This window comes from Mustela nigripes, chromosome 2 (genome assembly GCF_022355385.1).
Source record: "Mustela nigripes isolate SB6536 chromosome 2, MUSNIG.SB6536, whole genome shotgun sequence".
In the NCBI taxonomy this organism is placed as follows: domain Eukaryota; kingdom Metazoa; phylum Chordata; class Mammalia; order Carnivora; family Mustelidae; genus Mustela; species Mustela nigripes.
The window spans coordinates 26,293,234-26,309,170 of record NC_081558.1 but is presented as its reverse complement, the minus strand read 5'-3'; the positions used below and the strand labels follow the sequence as shown (position 1 = coordinate 26,309,170).

Sequence of the window (15,937 nt, the reverse complement as noted above, 5' to 3'; positions counted from 1 at the left end):
AAGGGTGTGGCTTACGCCACTGCAGTGTCCAAGCCATGACAGGAATTTGAAATAAGTCAGAGCGCAACCAACTACACTGAACAGCCATCAGTTAGGGCCCACAAAGGCAATGATCACCAAAACGTAGAACACAACACTTATTTAGTATATGTAACATCTTTTTAAAGACCATCTGCCTTTCTAGTAAATGAAAAACAAACTAACAGTAAGCTCAATTTAAGGGTGTGGCTTACGCCACTGCAGTGTCCAAGCCATGACAGGAATTTGAAATAAGTCAGAGCGCAACCAACTACACTGAACAGCCATCAGTTAGGGCCCACAAAGGCAATGATCACCAAAACGTAGAACACAACACTTATTTAGTATATGTAACATCTTTTTAAAGACCATCTGCCTTTCTAGTAAATGAAAAACAAACTAACAGTAAGCTCAATTTATATGAAAATGTTCCAATTTCACACACACACACACACACACACACACACACACACACAGCCCTACAGAAACTCAATAAATATTCCCTAATATTTATAGGAGGTTAAAAAGACACTAAGCTTTTTAGGAATATGCTTTAGTGATAACATTATTGGTATAAAATGAAAACTGTAATTAAGTTTCCATTTTTTGATATAGCCAAATGCTAAGGAGTCAGTATGTACTACTCTTTCTTAGGTGGGTCCCTGGTGGTACAGTGCTTCATCTCTCAGCAGGAGAAATTAAGTGCCAGACGATGGCTTGGTGACAGAACTTCAGATTCATCTGGGAAAATCTGACAGTTCTTAGGTAAATTATTTTCTTGTAAAAAAGGCTCTTCCTCCAGGCAGTCCTCAGGCTCTTCTAAGGATACTGGTTAAAGGGGCAAATTCTTACTCAAAAATTTGACAGCACAAAGATTCCATCATGGAATTTCATAATGAAAAGTTTAGTTAATGTACTACAAGCCTTAATTTCTCAAATCAGTAATAAAGTCCTCTGAAAAATCCATTTCAGGGCTCTCACCTGCCTCTCAGTCAAAGCTAAGCCAGTTTGCAAAGACTTACATTATTTCCTTTCTCTCGGAGCAGCTTCAGGTTGTCTTTACATTGTTTGAGCTCATCTGTGATTGATTGTTTTTCCTGCTCAGTCATTTCAAACTTCAACTTCAGTTCTGAGAGTACAGTCTGTGTCTTTTCATACTAAAGGCAAAGAAAAAAGAGTGTGCAGACTCAACTTAAAATGGGTATGAAGTTATGGTTCTAGTCAGGCTTAATACCAGACCTTATTTAGCCACCTGCAACATCAAAGTCAAGCCTTTTTGTTTTCAGGAGGTTAAGAATCATTTGCACTAATAATAGGAAGTCTTTAATGTTAACTTTATTCTACGTAAGAACTTTATGGCCCTGGAGTTAAAAAAATAAATAAATAAAGAGAAATCACCACTGTGCCATCTGTTTCTAATCTAAAGGGTCACTCTTTTTCCATTGAGTGAGTTAGAGGAGAAAAGTAAAATAATTTTCAAACTGACCCAAAGAAAAGCAAGTATAGAAAAAAACTCCGTAGGTTAATTAAATGGCAAAGTTAGGAAGTCTGAGTTTATATCCTGGTAACCAATGTCAGCCAAGCTATTTTAGTCCTAAGTGAGAAGTACTAACTCCCATTATGCTTTCCTTCACCCAGGCATCACTGGGTAGTAAAGTGTTCTGGATAAATGAACTTCTAGGCAAATGATGTAAAGAAATACATATATATACATACATGGTACTAACCACTATGCTTGGGACATTTCTATTTTTTGACCTAGAACTTGTAAGCATTAGTAAATAATTTTTACGAATCTATTCCTTACAAATATTTTTCTAGAGTGAAACATGCCACTTCCTACTCTGACAAACTGTTCATTGAATATAATTTGATGTTCAGACAATATGTTCAGACAGATAAGCTCTCCTCTGAATGCAGGTGACATCAAAGCTGGACAGTATGGCTTGTTTCTATTTAAGTGCCAAGGAGGCAGGAATTCTGACTGGTTCTACTTTTAGATATTGCATTCTATGTGCAAGCTTCCGGTCAAAGAGCAAAACTGTTTTGCTCCTGGCTATGCCTCTGTCTCAGCCTCCGCTGCCCCACTCTGCCATCTCTGAAGGTTTTAGAAGGAAGAAAGACAGACAAGGGCCGAGTATAATAAAAATGCACCATGGGACCAGCATACCACAGAGGTTTCTCTTCTTTCAGCCTATCTCCTAGAAATTTCTCAAGTGAGGACACCTTTACGTGGTGCTTCTGATAATGAAAATACTCTGGAGTGATTAATTAGGAGCTCATCATTATGCACTCCAAAGAGAAATATTAAGGAGGATGCAAATGTATAAAAACATTAATCAGAAGAGGTGGAGGCAGAGGGATTAGCATCAACAGAGAGATCACTAGTAAGTGGGAACAAAGACACAGGTACTGAGTGGGAGGTAAAATGTGAAGGAACTCCCTGTTACCTAACAGTGTGCCCAGAACAAGTCCGGGTTCTATGCCAAACAATGAACTACAGAGTAAGATTCATGGACTTTATGACAGTTTTTTTTGTGGGGTCTATGGACTTCCTTCCAGAAGGCAGAAGGTTGCCAGCAGGCTGCCAAAGCAAATTCAGTATACCTAGACTAGTCTCTTAGAACATAATCAGTTCTCAATGATCTGATTCTTAACAATGACTAATAAAGGATAAGTGAAAACTGCTTTGCTGACCTAAATTCTCCCTTACTTTCCTTTCCCGCTATTCTTACATCCAGCCTGCCCTTTATACCAAAGCACTTAATCATTTCTCCACTCCAGGGACTGTGAAGCAGAGTGACAGGAAGGCAGCTCAGTCAGGAAGAGCCTGCTGTTTACCTTCAGCATGTGAGCAGGGTGGGAAGGGCTCTGGCCCCAGAGCTGGGTGGTGAAGCCAGACAACTTTCCTGAGTCGGTCTTTGCACCATGGACTTGTGTACTCAACGTTTTATGAGTTCATAAAGTACAGATATACCTACTAAAGTATAAAGAATCTTTTCTTAAGTCAGATATAAAGATGACATATCATTATTTTTCTCCTAATACTTGAGGACTAAAATTTACTTTCTCATGTACTTTTTTGGTTAAATGTTCAAATACAAGTTGCCATACATATGAAATTTAATTGTTGGAACAAAAGGTCACCTTCTGCAGCCTTAATTTCCAACCTGGCTTGGATAGCATTTTTGCTCCATCTTGCTTTCTAACTCGAAGGTGAGATAGGAGCTCAGTTCTGATTAAGAGGAAAATACCACAAAATATTACCAACACCTTTGGTTCTTCTTCACAAAAATAAGCATATCTGGCTTGCTTAGCTCGTAATATTTTAGCCTGTTACAGTGCTGAAGATACATGATACTGTGCACATTAAGCATGATTCTATGAGAGAAAGGAGAACAAAGGGGAAATGTTGAAAGAGAATGTATGTGCATTAATAAAAGGTAGTAATTCATTTGCAGTGGATTACACAGATACAAGAACATTTTAGTTACAGACTAGTATCCAGTAGTTGACATCAGGACAAACAGAAAGAGAAGCAATTTTACATTACAAAGGAGTGTGATGACTACACATCATTTCACAATGGAAAACACTGAACAAGAAAATAGAGAAGAAACATATTGACAAGTTCACACATGTTTTTAAATGTGCTGCATTTAATGCAATCCAAATCAACAATTTAGATGCTGTGACAACATGCCACTGCCATTTGTGGAAGCAGTTAAAGCATTTCTCACTGATTGCTCAGTGACCAAAAACAGGCAAACAAATAATGCAACAAAACGGCCAGTGCATTCAGAGTAACATACAACAGAATCATCTTCCAGCCACAGCATTCTTCCCAGATTTTGAAAGAATTATGGCATATGGACTGGAAGGACACAAAGTGCTTACAGTATCAAATACTAGGATATTTGGCACAAAATGTGTGTTCCAACTAAATAAAATGAGATTGCTCCCAGAACACATATCCTTAGCAAGAAGATAAAAACGAACATATTACAAAATCAATATGGCCACACATAAATAAAAAATGTTACAGGCTTTTTTTTCTTTAAGAACAAACATGAAGACAGAAGAACAATAATCATGTCCACGTTCAGGATACTACAAGGAAAGGGAAGTGCAAAGAAAAACTGCATTGACTGAACAGATCTCCGAAAAACAATTTTGAGGAAATTTGTTATTAAAGACAAAGAGTTGTCTTCAACTTCCTTCTACGTATAATGAATCCTTCATTTAAAAGAATCTTCTGGTCGGGGATGGGCCCCGACCAGAAGGTCAAGATGCATCAGCCTTCCCTGTCCCTGAGCTGGCCAGGACTCAATGCAGGAAGGATAAGGTGGCAGGACTGAACGCAGCTCTCCTTGCCCCGTTGTTCACTTTGTTTTCCTCAGAAAGAAGCTGGGTGGGGTTTCCAGTCCAAAACCAGCCCTCACCATTTTTAACGTGATTTTTTTGAAAGCCACCCAAGTCAAGGTTTTAAGCAAAATGACATGAAAAGTGAGCATGCATATTTGTGAAGAAGGGGAGAAGAAGGGGGATAAAGGGGTGGGAGTGCAGGAGAAGAAAGTAAAAGGTCACAGAACACATGTTTGGCTGGCTGGCTATGCAGTGAATTTTGCTTAACTTTCAGGCCAGTGTTACTGAGGGCTTTAGACAGCATTACGGTGTGGCCCCAGTTTGTTTCCAAAAGTATTCTAAGTTAAATACGATACTGTCTTTGAAAGATAAACAATGAATTGAGTAATCTGGTATACAAAGGGCTTCTCATATAGGTCGACTAACTGGTAGAGAAAAAGTTTTAATGTAATTTTATATATTTATATTTTTGAGACCAAACCCTACTGATGAATTCTCTATATATGAACCATGATACACAGCTAGAAATCACCAAGCAGAGACGCTCCAAGTATCAACTTTGTGACAGGTAATGTGACTTCTGCTTCCCTTTATTTCTAACTGGCATGAATATCTGATTTGGTTTTGGCTTTAAGTCCAACCATAATTGGGCTCATAATGTCTTTTCGCTTTACCTCTTTCTGTACATCCTTTGCTTGGTTTTCAGCCTTACTAAGAAGCGTTTTTAAATCAGCTGAATCCCGAAGATGCTGTTCTTTCAAGGATCCCACTTGATTCTCAAGCTGCTTCCTAGTCATTTGAAGGATGCTGAGATCACTGGTAAGCTCTAAACTCTGCTTCTGAGAACTGTAACATAAATATCGACAGTTATTCAATTCACAAAGAAACTAGACATAGCAGGAAGTCCAATTTCTTATACATTTCATTAGGAGGGATGGGAAAATATATAAAAGAGAATAAGATATGTTCAATAAATAAAAAATGTTAAAATACTTTAAAAATTGCATGTTTAAAAACTGTGTTCTATTTTCAGATTGAAATAATGCCCAGAAGCTGAAATCTTAAAAGTGGAAGTAGGAGGTGGATGACTGTGTATTTTGTTATGTCACATATTAATTGTTTCATAAAAAGAGTCAGAGTGGGTCTTTCCCAGGAAATCAGCACATGTTTCAACTATTTTCTTATTTAAGTTTAAGTACTTGACAGACAGGATGGGGGACAAAAACTTAAAGCTTAGGAGCCACTGTCAATTCAAGTAAAGATAAACTTACTTTAATGAAAAGACACACCAAACTGGGGGAAAAGCATGAAACAAAGATCCAGGAGACGGGGTTCTAGACCCCAGCGCTGCTACTGTTCAGTTGTGGGACACTGAGCAAGTCACTAACCGGTGCAGTTTCCTTCTCTGAGGAACCTTTTCCTGAGCTCTAAGAGGTGTGTCAGGCACCTCATTACACACACAAATAACACAAGGAGAGTCTCAGTGCCCTCCGCTGTCAAGTAAGAAGATTGAACTCAATAATTTCTGAGGCTGTTCTCTGGCTTAAATTCTACAATTACTTTTATATTTGATGTAAATAATCCAATTTACACACTAGGAAAACAGCTTGATAGGCAGGAATAGAAATCTGTGTTCAATCCCCTCTACATCACAAACAACAAAAAACAAAGACCTACATTGTGTAGCTGTTTGAAAGACTGTGGCTCCCATCTACAATAGGAATAGCTAAAGGAGAATAAAATTTTCAAGATGACAGTTTTATGCTTCTCAGAATGGATCATAAGACTCAGACTCAATAATATTAATGAAGGAACTATGGAGTATAAATCCCATTCTGATTGTATGCCAGGCAGATTCTTAAGGGGTATGATGTCAGCCCAATATAGCTAGGAACTACATGGCATAGAAGACTCTGTGAAGAAAGACTAACTTCTAAATACTACTGAAGTACTGAGGAGGCTTGCCAAATAAAGTCAGAGTGCCACTAAACCAGAAAAGTTTAGGGAACAGAATTTGTCTTAAATAGTTGATGTGAGTTTAGATAGATAACTGCAACTAATGATATATATTCCACCTTTCTGGGACCTAATTTTTTAAACTGCATACTTCTAACTCATAAGGAGTTTGCTGCTTTTCAACACTTCAACAAATCTGAAATAATTAAAAAAACAGCATTTAACAACCTGCCAGATTCCAATTAATTACATCACAAAAAAGAAGGATTAGCTTAAATCTTTAAAATATCAATAATCCCAAGGTGGAAACAATTTAGGATAATCAGTATTAGTAATCAAAGATTACTATTTCTCACTTAATAGAATATCGAACTAATGGATTCCCTAAGATTACAAATATGAAGTATTTGAATGTCTGCATCATCTCACACTCATTTTAAACCAATCTACCCAAATGTGCTGTCAACACAGATGATCAGTTGGTACATACATATACACTCACATGTGAATACAGTTCTGTTTGGGCCTTTATTTCGTCCTACTCAGATTTTGGAATTCTTTTTATAAAATTATATGTTATAAACATGTTTACATTTTGTTACTAATTACCTCTAAACATTTAAAAAGTAATACACATAAATGTATGAAAAGACTAAAAAAACAGGACACAACAGATATTGTTAATAAATGGTACTCTAAGAAGGCATTTTAGAGAATAAATCTGCACATCTTGTTCCTTCTAGTTTTTGATTTTTAAAAATGTATAATTTACTACAATTGCTACTGTTTATAAGGAGATAATGAGGCTAACTGTTTTCTGATGTACCTAGTCCTTTCTTTGTTTTCTCCTAAAGCTTGTTTTTATGGGGAACTGACATTGACCTTGATCACTGAGTTTCTGCTAACCCTGATGCTCTTTAGAAGTATAAACACAGGCTCACAAGAGAGTAAAGACTCCCATATCTGATATACTGTGGGGAGGAAGATGGATTAATTAGGAGTAGCTTCAAAAATAAACACATACTACTTTCATATTCTGAATTAGAACATAAATAGTATTCAAATAAAAATATGGAATGGATCAAATTTTTAAGAAAAAAAATCAATTTTAAACTATACAACAAATGGTGGGGAAACAGGACTCCATTAAATTTGCTGGCATAAATTTATTACATTCATTGGTTTGCTTGTAAGGTATTGGCTATTAGAAAGACATGACTGGTTTTGGAGAGTTCTTGATTTTATATACTTTATATATTACTACTCTTTAAATGATATTATTAATTTATATTAAACTCTTTTATGTGAAATTCAAAAGCTGAATTTCTATCTTTTCAATGGTATAAATTCTTTATTATAGGCATCTCCTGATTACCCTTACTAACAAAAGGAATCATTGGTGTGAAAGAAAAACAACTTATATTTGAAATTTTTATCATTTAGTTTATAGGACAAATTCAATCACTAAGTATAGATCTTTGCTGTTTACTTGTTTAGGGCTTTGGTGGGGAGAGGGGTGCTGTAGTCCCTGAATGTGTATTCTTGAGTGTGCCAAAAGGAAAGGACATGTAGGATGATGATGGAAGTCCAAAAAAGAAAAAACCAAAATCCTGCTGAAGTAGTCAGTTAGTGTGCTTAACCATCAAACGGCCAAAAGGAGTCTGGCTAAACATTTTCCTCCAAAAAGGTATTTAAGTATCAAATTTAAATTTAATTTAGATGAAAATTTAAGATAAAAAAATATTTTGAAGCTAAAAGAGTTCTTGCATACTTGTGCAATTCTTTTTCTTGCCGCTGCAGTTCTGATGATAACAAAACATTTTCCTTTTTTAGAGAATGGCATTCGGTTTCCAATACATTCCATTCCTTTTTCAACTTCTCTAGTTCACCTAAAATAGTCCCAAAACATATTCATTAATAGAGGAACATAACTTCCATAATAATTCAAAGGGTAAGGGAAATATTTCAGAGAAAAACATACTTTCCCCCTCCCCCCAAAACATGTAGATTTTGCATGGCTATTCTTTGGTTACTGCCTATTTTGTCTCTATACCTTAGGTAAGTTCCATCACTTTGAACTTCCTTAATGTTTTCTTCCCACTTCACTTTTATAAGACAAATAATTCAGTAGTATTAAAATAAAATATAAAATTATAAGAAATTCTAATTTATTGTAGAACTTGTGGACCTGAAGAATGTTTATGGACCCAATATAAAAACATTACTTTATGCAACCAAACTGTTACCAAAGAGAGAAACAGCTCAAATGGTTATTTTGTGCAAGTTATAAAGTTATCATTGTCAAGAATTAAGAGCTTTATGTAAAATATGCACACTCACTTTGTAGCCTTGTTGCTTCCTCTCTCTGCTGGTCCTCACACTGCTGACATCGAAGCTGAAAACTACTTTGCAGACTTGTGATTTCTTTCTCATATTCAGACGCTGCTTTCCGCCACCGCTCAAGCTCAGCTCGCACCTTCTTAAGCTCTTCTTGTAACGAGGCAATGTCAGTGTCCCGCTCAGAGGCAGCCTTTTCTGCTGCTTGATGAAGAAGCAAAATTTCATCTCGGGCACTAAGCAGTTCATCTCGAGTGCTTGTGATTTCACTGTCCTTCTCCTCCCGGAGATTCTCAATATTGATGTGTAACCTCTGTAGTTGGGCTAAAAAAGAATATTGATCCATCATTCTCTTTGTCTAAAGCAATTACAAATAAAGGAACTGCCCAAATGGGATTGTAGTTACTGCACAGCCCAGGCTGTCACAGCTGTTTGCTGCTTTTGATTAAATAGTACAAGCAAGCCATGTTTAATGCAGAATATGTCAAAATACAGAAACACAAAGAGTAAAAAACCAAAGTGATCTTTTTACTTCTCCCACACAGAGAAAGTTGCTTCTAGCATTTGGTATTTATTCTTCTAGATTTTTTTTTTAACATTTTATTTATTTATTTGACAGAGAGAGATCACAAGTAGGCAGAGAGGCAGGCAGAGATTTTAGGCTGTTCAGTTTTTAATTACTATAAAAAATACTGCTTATAATGCAATCCTAGTTTTTTTCTTAGGGTGAATTCCTAGACATACAATTGCTTGGTCAGATGGTATGCATTAGTAAAACCTTTGATGTTCTTTATTCAATTTGCAGTTTAAATGTCAGATCCTTAAAAAAGCTTTCTCTGATGTCTTACTTAAAAATAGCCCTCTCAATCTCTAGCCCATTACTCCGCCTTTATTGGACACCACATTTAATATTTGCTTACGGTTTATCTTTTCCATTGACTGTGCATCTCATGCATACTCTATTCTCAACACTAGCAGAGCAAACAACCAAGAATTGCTGGTTGAATTAATGAATTGACAACATTAATGAATAATGCCTAATCAAGGAGGTATATATATATATATTTTTTTTTTAAGATTTTATTTATTTATCAGAGAGAGTGGGCGAGAGAGCAAGCACAGGCAGACAGAATGGCAGGCAGAGGCAGAGGGAGAAGCAGGCTCCCGGCCGAGCAAGGAGCCAGATGCGGGACTCGATCCCAGGACGCTGGGATCATGACCTGAGCCAAAGGCAGCTGCTCAACCAACTGAGCCACCCAGGCGTCCCAAGGAGGCATATTTTTTTAACAGATCTGATCCTGTGCCCTCAAGGACTGAACTTGAAACAATTTGTATGAAATCCTTGGTTCAGAAGAGAAAAATAGTCTTGGTTACTATAACGTAAGAAAAGTATTGATAGAAAAAGTTCCTTAGGTAAAAAAGAATAATTAAAATAATTAAGAGAATTTCAGGCTGAGAAAGGGGAAACCTGCTTCACAAAAAAAGCATTAAAAAATATGAGGACTTTTCAGTTTGCAGGAAGCACTGAGAGGTTAACAAGTTCGGAATCTGAAGACACAACAGTCAGCGCGATTAACACTTGAGGATAAAGTCATAAAACAACATGCTGGCACTAGGGGGCACTCAATGATGCCCAGGTAAGAATGCTTTAAGACAAAAGGAAGCCCTATGTCACAGAATCTTTAGGGAAAATTGCCCATACACACTAGAGAATGCAAATATAGATTGAAATCAGATTTACATAAGCTAATGGATAAAGTTATTAAATTACAAGAGTTTAAAGAATTTTCTCTTCAAAAAGACATACAATCTACCCCAGAAATTCTAACTTGACCATAATTAAGCTTAAATTTCTAAAGAACTCAAATGTCTATGGGGGTGCCTGGGTGGCTCAGTTGGTTAAGTGTCTGACTCTTGATTTTGGCTCTGGTCATGAAATCAAGCAATGCATCGGGTTCCATGCTGGGCACAGAACCTGCTTAATGTTCCCTCTTGCTCTCTCTCCCTCTATCCCTCCCCCATTCCGGGGCTTGCTTGCACTCCCTTCCTCCCCAACCCCCCCTCTTAAAAATAAATAACCCTGGGGTGTTTCATACCTTGAAGAACCTGTATTTGTTTACTGGATTCTTCAACTTGATTTCGATAGGCTTTTCTTTCTTCTTCCAAAAGAGCTAAAAACAAAACAGAATATATCTAATTTTGTGAGTTAATGTCAGTATTAAGAATTGAGCAGCTGGAGATTTCTAAGAAATTCTCACCTAAAGCTTATTGAGGGAAACAAAAGCTAAGCAGTAAGTATTATCAGTATTAGCAGTTAGGTAATTTAAAGATTTTAGGAGCACAAAACAGTAGTAAGTAATAAATCTAGTCAATTGAGTAGCAGAGTTTTCTAGACCTTATATTACCAAGATTATCTGCTATTCTTTACATGAGGAGCATTCTTGATAGCTGCTAATCAGCATTTTGAGCTTAAATTTTAAAAATAGACTTAAAAGTCTCATGTTTAGGGCCACGTATACAGTGAGTACTAACAAACAAAAAGCTCCCAGTTCCTCCACGGAATGTGAATCTTCCTCCTGACCAGAATGGTCATCTTAGAGAACATGAGGACTCCATAGGCCATTCACTTTCTCCTTGCTCTAAGACTCTGTGTGGTACCAAGTGATGCAACTAGGTAGTTGTTGTGAATGATAAGAAAATGTAAGCTCTAGGGAATAAATATCACCAGCTCCACTGGCCTATGATACTATGGATAAATAAACTATTGGAATAGAAGTGGTTGGGAAACTGTAAAATTCTATACCTTTACCTTGTCTGGTTGTTCCAACTTACTAAAGAATACACTCTAAAATCACAGGAAATATAAATTTCCCTTATCTTAAACTGAAGAGTAAGGTTAAGTATAACTAAAACTTAGAAATTCAAATATATTATGTTTTTTCTTTTTGTTGTACTTAATATGTAATTAACTGTGAAGATCTTTCATTGGTATGGGTCTTTCTTGGTCTTCACTCACATCAATGACGTGAAGGAAGTAGAGCAACTTTAGCTCTTTATTGCTTTGAAACATGTTCATAGAGGGTTAAGTCAATGTCCTAGGATCACATAGCTAATAAAGTTGTGGATCTGGAGCAAGTTACTCTGCCTCTGGACTCAGTCATATCACACTGTTTCCACATCCCCTAAAAAATCAATGTAATCTTGATCTCACCTTGAAGTTCAAAGCATTTTTGTTTACTTGCTCTAGCTAGTTCCTGGGCTTCAATCAATTCCTTGCGAAGATGCTGAATTTCTTGTTTTGTCTCAATTTCTGACTGTGCACCCTGTAAGTCATCTGACAAAAATGTTTATTTTAAAAGCAAGAGTTAGTACAATACTATAATCTCTACAACCAAATATTAGTCATCTCTTTCATGTTTAGACATGCATAGTTGACAGCACACCTGAGTTAAATAAAATTTAGAAGCAAATTATATTAAGCATTTTAGTCATTTTACCCTGGAGAAAGAACACAAGTACAGTTAAATATATATTAGTAATTCATGGCAATGGTATTATAAAATGGTATTATAAAATAGTAATGGTATTATAAAATATATATTATATATACTAAATTATACATATCACTCATGTAGAGTTTATGTAAGCCTTGACATTCGGTAAAATGGGCATATGCCATTCTTCTTCATCAATTTTGAAATTGTTTGATAACAAGTCAGAAAAATTCCACTTGGAATCAACTGGAAATGGAAAAACAAAAACAAACTTTTCTTCAAGAAAAAGAAGAGAACAAAATTGTTCTCTTTGTGAGAACAAAATAAAAACCAGGCTGAAATCTCCACCATGCTCACTTTGTCATCAGTATTTTCCCAACACTAAACACATAACAAATATTTGCTAAATTATTAAGTGATATAACCTAAATGGTTTTATCAAAATAAATTAGATCCAACATCATATCTCAAATATGTCTCTTCCCCTAATGTCTTTCTTTCCTCTCTTGTAACTCTCCCCATCTTTCACCATATTAAAATTTTCTACTATTGAACACTGCCTGGAAAAAATACATCATCATTAGGTAATATTCTTCTAGTGCATTCTATTTGATAATTACTTTGGTTTACAAGTAGCCCAGGCACAGCCCAGGCATAACAACTTTATTACAAAAGAGCTAAGAGGGGTTTCCGGATGGTTCAGTTGGTAGAGCATATAACTCTTGATCTTAGGGTTGTAAATTTAAGCCCCATGTTGGGTATAGAGGTTACTTAAAAATAAAATCTTTAGTTGTGCCACCTGAGTGGCACAACCGGTTAAGCACCCAACTCTTCATTTTGGCTCAGGTCGTGATCTTAGGGTTGTGAGACTGAGCCCTGCAGTGGGCTCCAGGCTCAGTGAGGAATCTGCTTGAGATACTCTCCCTCTCCCTCTGCCCTTCTCCCCAGTCATGCTCATTCTTCCTCTCTCTCTCAAATAAAAAAATAAAATAAAATAAAATCTTAAAAAATATTTTTTTAAAAAGAGCTAACAATGAAATTTCACAGTATGATCACAGAAGGTTTTAGATGTTATACACACATATTTTCATACTCAGATTATATCTTTTTCATGCAGGAAAAAGTAAATTTGACTCTGGTTTCATCTATTATAGTCAGCATATCAATTCTCCCTTCAAATAATCTCTTGGTAAGGGGGGAAGCATGTAAAAAGACAGACAAAAAATTAAACCAAAACATACATAAAGTCTTTCATTAGGTACTTCCTTCGTTGTATGTTTGTGCTTTTTTGACCTTGACACTTTTGACATTTGGGGCTGAATAATTCTTTGTTCTGTGGGCTGTCCTGTGGGTTGTAGCACGTTTACAAGTTTCCCTGGTTCCTATCCACTAGATGCTAACAACACTCCCTCTGAGTTGTAACAACCAAAATGTTTCCATATATTACCAAATGTCCCTTTGGAGGTGAAACTGCTCCATGTTGAGAACTACTTATTTCAGGCTAATAATTTGACAACCAAGAAAAAATATCAAATCTATATGTAGACTTCTTTTTCATATAAGCACTGGTTAGTAACTGTGAAACTGCTTTTTGTGTATTCTAAAAGGGATCAAAAAAATATACTGTGGATACAGACAGCCAGGTTTTTTACTGTTGGAAAACAGAATTAACAACATGGATATAGGGAAAACAGAATTAATCCTGCGGTGTAGGGTAGGATTAGAGTATGAACTCTAATAGATCTGAAACATATAAACATATGCAGATGCAGAAATAAATATAGGTATGCGAGACTGTATATAGATACACACATATGTATGGGCATTAAGTATATGCATACATTTATTCTTCACTGCCTACTGAGTGGGTCTAGAAGCAATAAGCACACCAAATATTCAGATCTTGGTTTCTAAACACTATACTCCACTAAAAAAGAACTAAAAAGAACTAGAGCTCTTTGGAGAAATTGTTGATTTCAGTACTAACTAGGGTGGGAAAGTACAAAATGAATGTAGACATCTTTTGTGTCAGAAAGTAACTAAGGGCTCAAAGAATGCCGGTTCATGTTGAAAAGATACAAGGGGCTCCCACTGTCCAAATGTGGGAGAATGCGTCAGAATAAATAATGATAATAAAGGTTATAACCCACTGAACAACACATAAATGCATGAATTCACAATGATATAGAGAAAGGAAAGGAAGGAAAGAAAGAAGGAAGGGAATGAGGGAGGGAGCGGACAAGGAAACTCTTCCTTATGGAAATGCAGAAAGCCAACTAACAAATGTAGAAAGAATTATAGATTAGCACATCACTATTTGGCAACTATTATAACAATAACTGACTCAGGCAAGAATCCTTAGTAGATGCTAACACTAAGTAGATTAAAGTTGAGGAGGAACAGGGTGTTTATACAGAGTTAACATCACCAGTCACAAAACAATTCAATATCAGTTTCCTCCTAATATGACACCCAATATTATTACTGAGGGACATTTTACAAAGTAACTGTGCTCTTCAGAAATGTCAATATCTGATAAACAAAGAACTGAGAAACTGTCCCTGATTAAAGGAGACCAAAGACATGTGACAAGTGAATACACTGTATGACTCAAGATTTTCTCTTATGATGACATAATTTTTCTTTTATAAAAGACTTTATTGAGACAAGTGACAAGATGTGAATACACTCTATGGATGTGATAATGTAATACATCATTGTAACTTTACTAACCAGGAGAGTCGTATGGTGGCTGTGTAAAAGAAACAGAAAATATTCACTTAAGTATTTAGGAGTAAAGGCTGTAATTTACTCTCAATGGCTCGGGGAGAGGGAGGAAGGTGCATGGAGGAGGGAGAGGGAGATGGATAAATCAAATTCATAAAATGGTAACAGCAAATGGAATGAAAGGTTAACATTTAGAGAATCTGGATGAAGAGCATATGGGATTCTTTGTTCTATTCTTGCAACTTTTCTTTAAGTCTGAAATTGTATCAAAATAAAAACTTAAAAGAAAAATCTCTACATACATACACATATAAATAAAGGAAATACGGCAAAATACTAACAACTGTTGAATCTAGGTGGAGGGCATGTATGAGTGTTTTTGGTACTCTTCAACTTTTCTTGTGCTTCAAATTTTTCATAATTAAAAAAGGTTTTTGGAAATTACCAATCCCAATGTCACAATCTCAGAATAAGCCCCAATCATTTCTGTCTAAATTCTTGCCCTTAACCTAGCCTGCCCTTCTGCATTCTATCCTATATTGGAATACTAAAGCAAATCTCTTACTTAAATGAAGAAATGATTTAAATGAGCACTAGGTATTATATGCAACTGATGAATTATTGAATACTACACCTGAAACTAATGATGTACTATATATTGGACAATTGAATTAAAAAAAGAACCTGTCTTGGGACGCCTGGGTGGCTCAGTTGGTTGAGCGGCTGCCTTCGGCTCGGGTCATGATCCCAGCGTCCTGGGATCGAGTCCCACATCCGGCTCCTTGCTCTGCAGGGAGCCTGCTTCTCCCTCTGCCTCTGCCTGCCATTCTGTCTGCCTGTGCTCGCTCTCTCCCCCTCTCTCTCTCTGATAAATAAATAAAATCTTTGCAAATTAGTTCTTCGTACCATATAATAAAAAGGGTTAGCATTTTAATTAGAGCAAATAAGATGCCATATATCAAATAATGGGCACATACAAACTCTATATAGTGTTTGATCATAGAAGTGAAGACATTGACCAAATTCTTTACAAATTAAAT

At 36.2% G+C, this 15,937-nt stretch overlaps 1 protein-coding gene across 20 annotated transcripts in view; it reads right to left on the bottom strand.

Moving 5' to 3' along the window:
• Positions 1 to 15,937, bottom strand: part of SLMAP (sarcolemma associated protein) — a 143,266-nt gene that overhangs the window by 4,509 nt on the left and 122,820 nt on the right. For all 20 annotated transcript variants that reach the window (XM_059390014.1, XM_059390023.1, XM_059390020.1 and 17 more), the window contains 6 exons: positions 11,888 to 12,010; positions 10,773 to 10,847; positions 8,680 to 9,000; positions 8,111 to 8,228; positions 5,058 to 5,229; positions 1,041 to 1,175 (listed from right to left, as the gene is read on the bottom strand). In XM_059390014.1, coding sequence (XP_059245997.1) covers positions 1,041 to 1,175; positions 5,058 to 5,229; positions 8,111 to 8,228; positions 8,680 to 9,000; positions 10,773 to 10,847; positions 11,888 to 12,010 — 944 coding nt within the window. The remainder of the gene's footprint in view (positions 1 to 1,040; positions 1,176 to 5,057; positions 5,230 to 8,110; positions 8,229 to 8,679; positions 9,001 to 10,772; positions 10,848 to 11,887; positions 12,011 to 15,937) is intronic.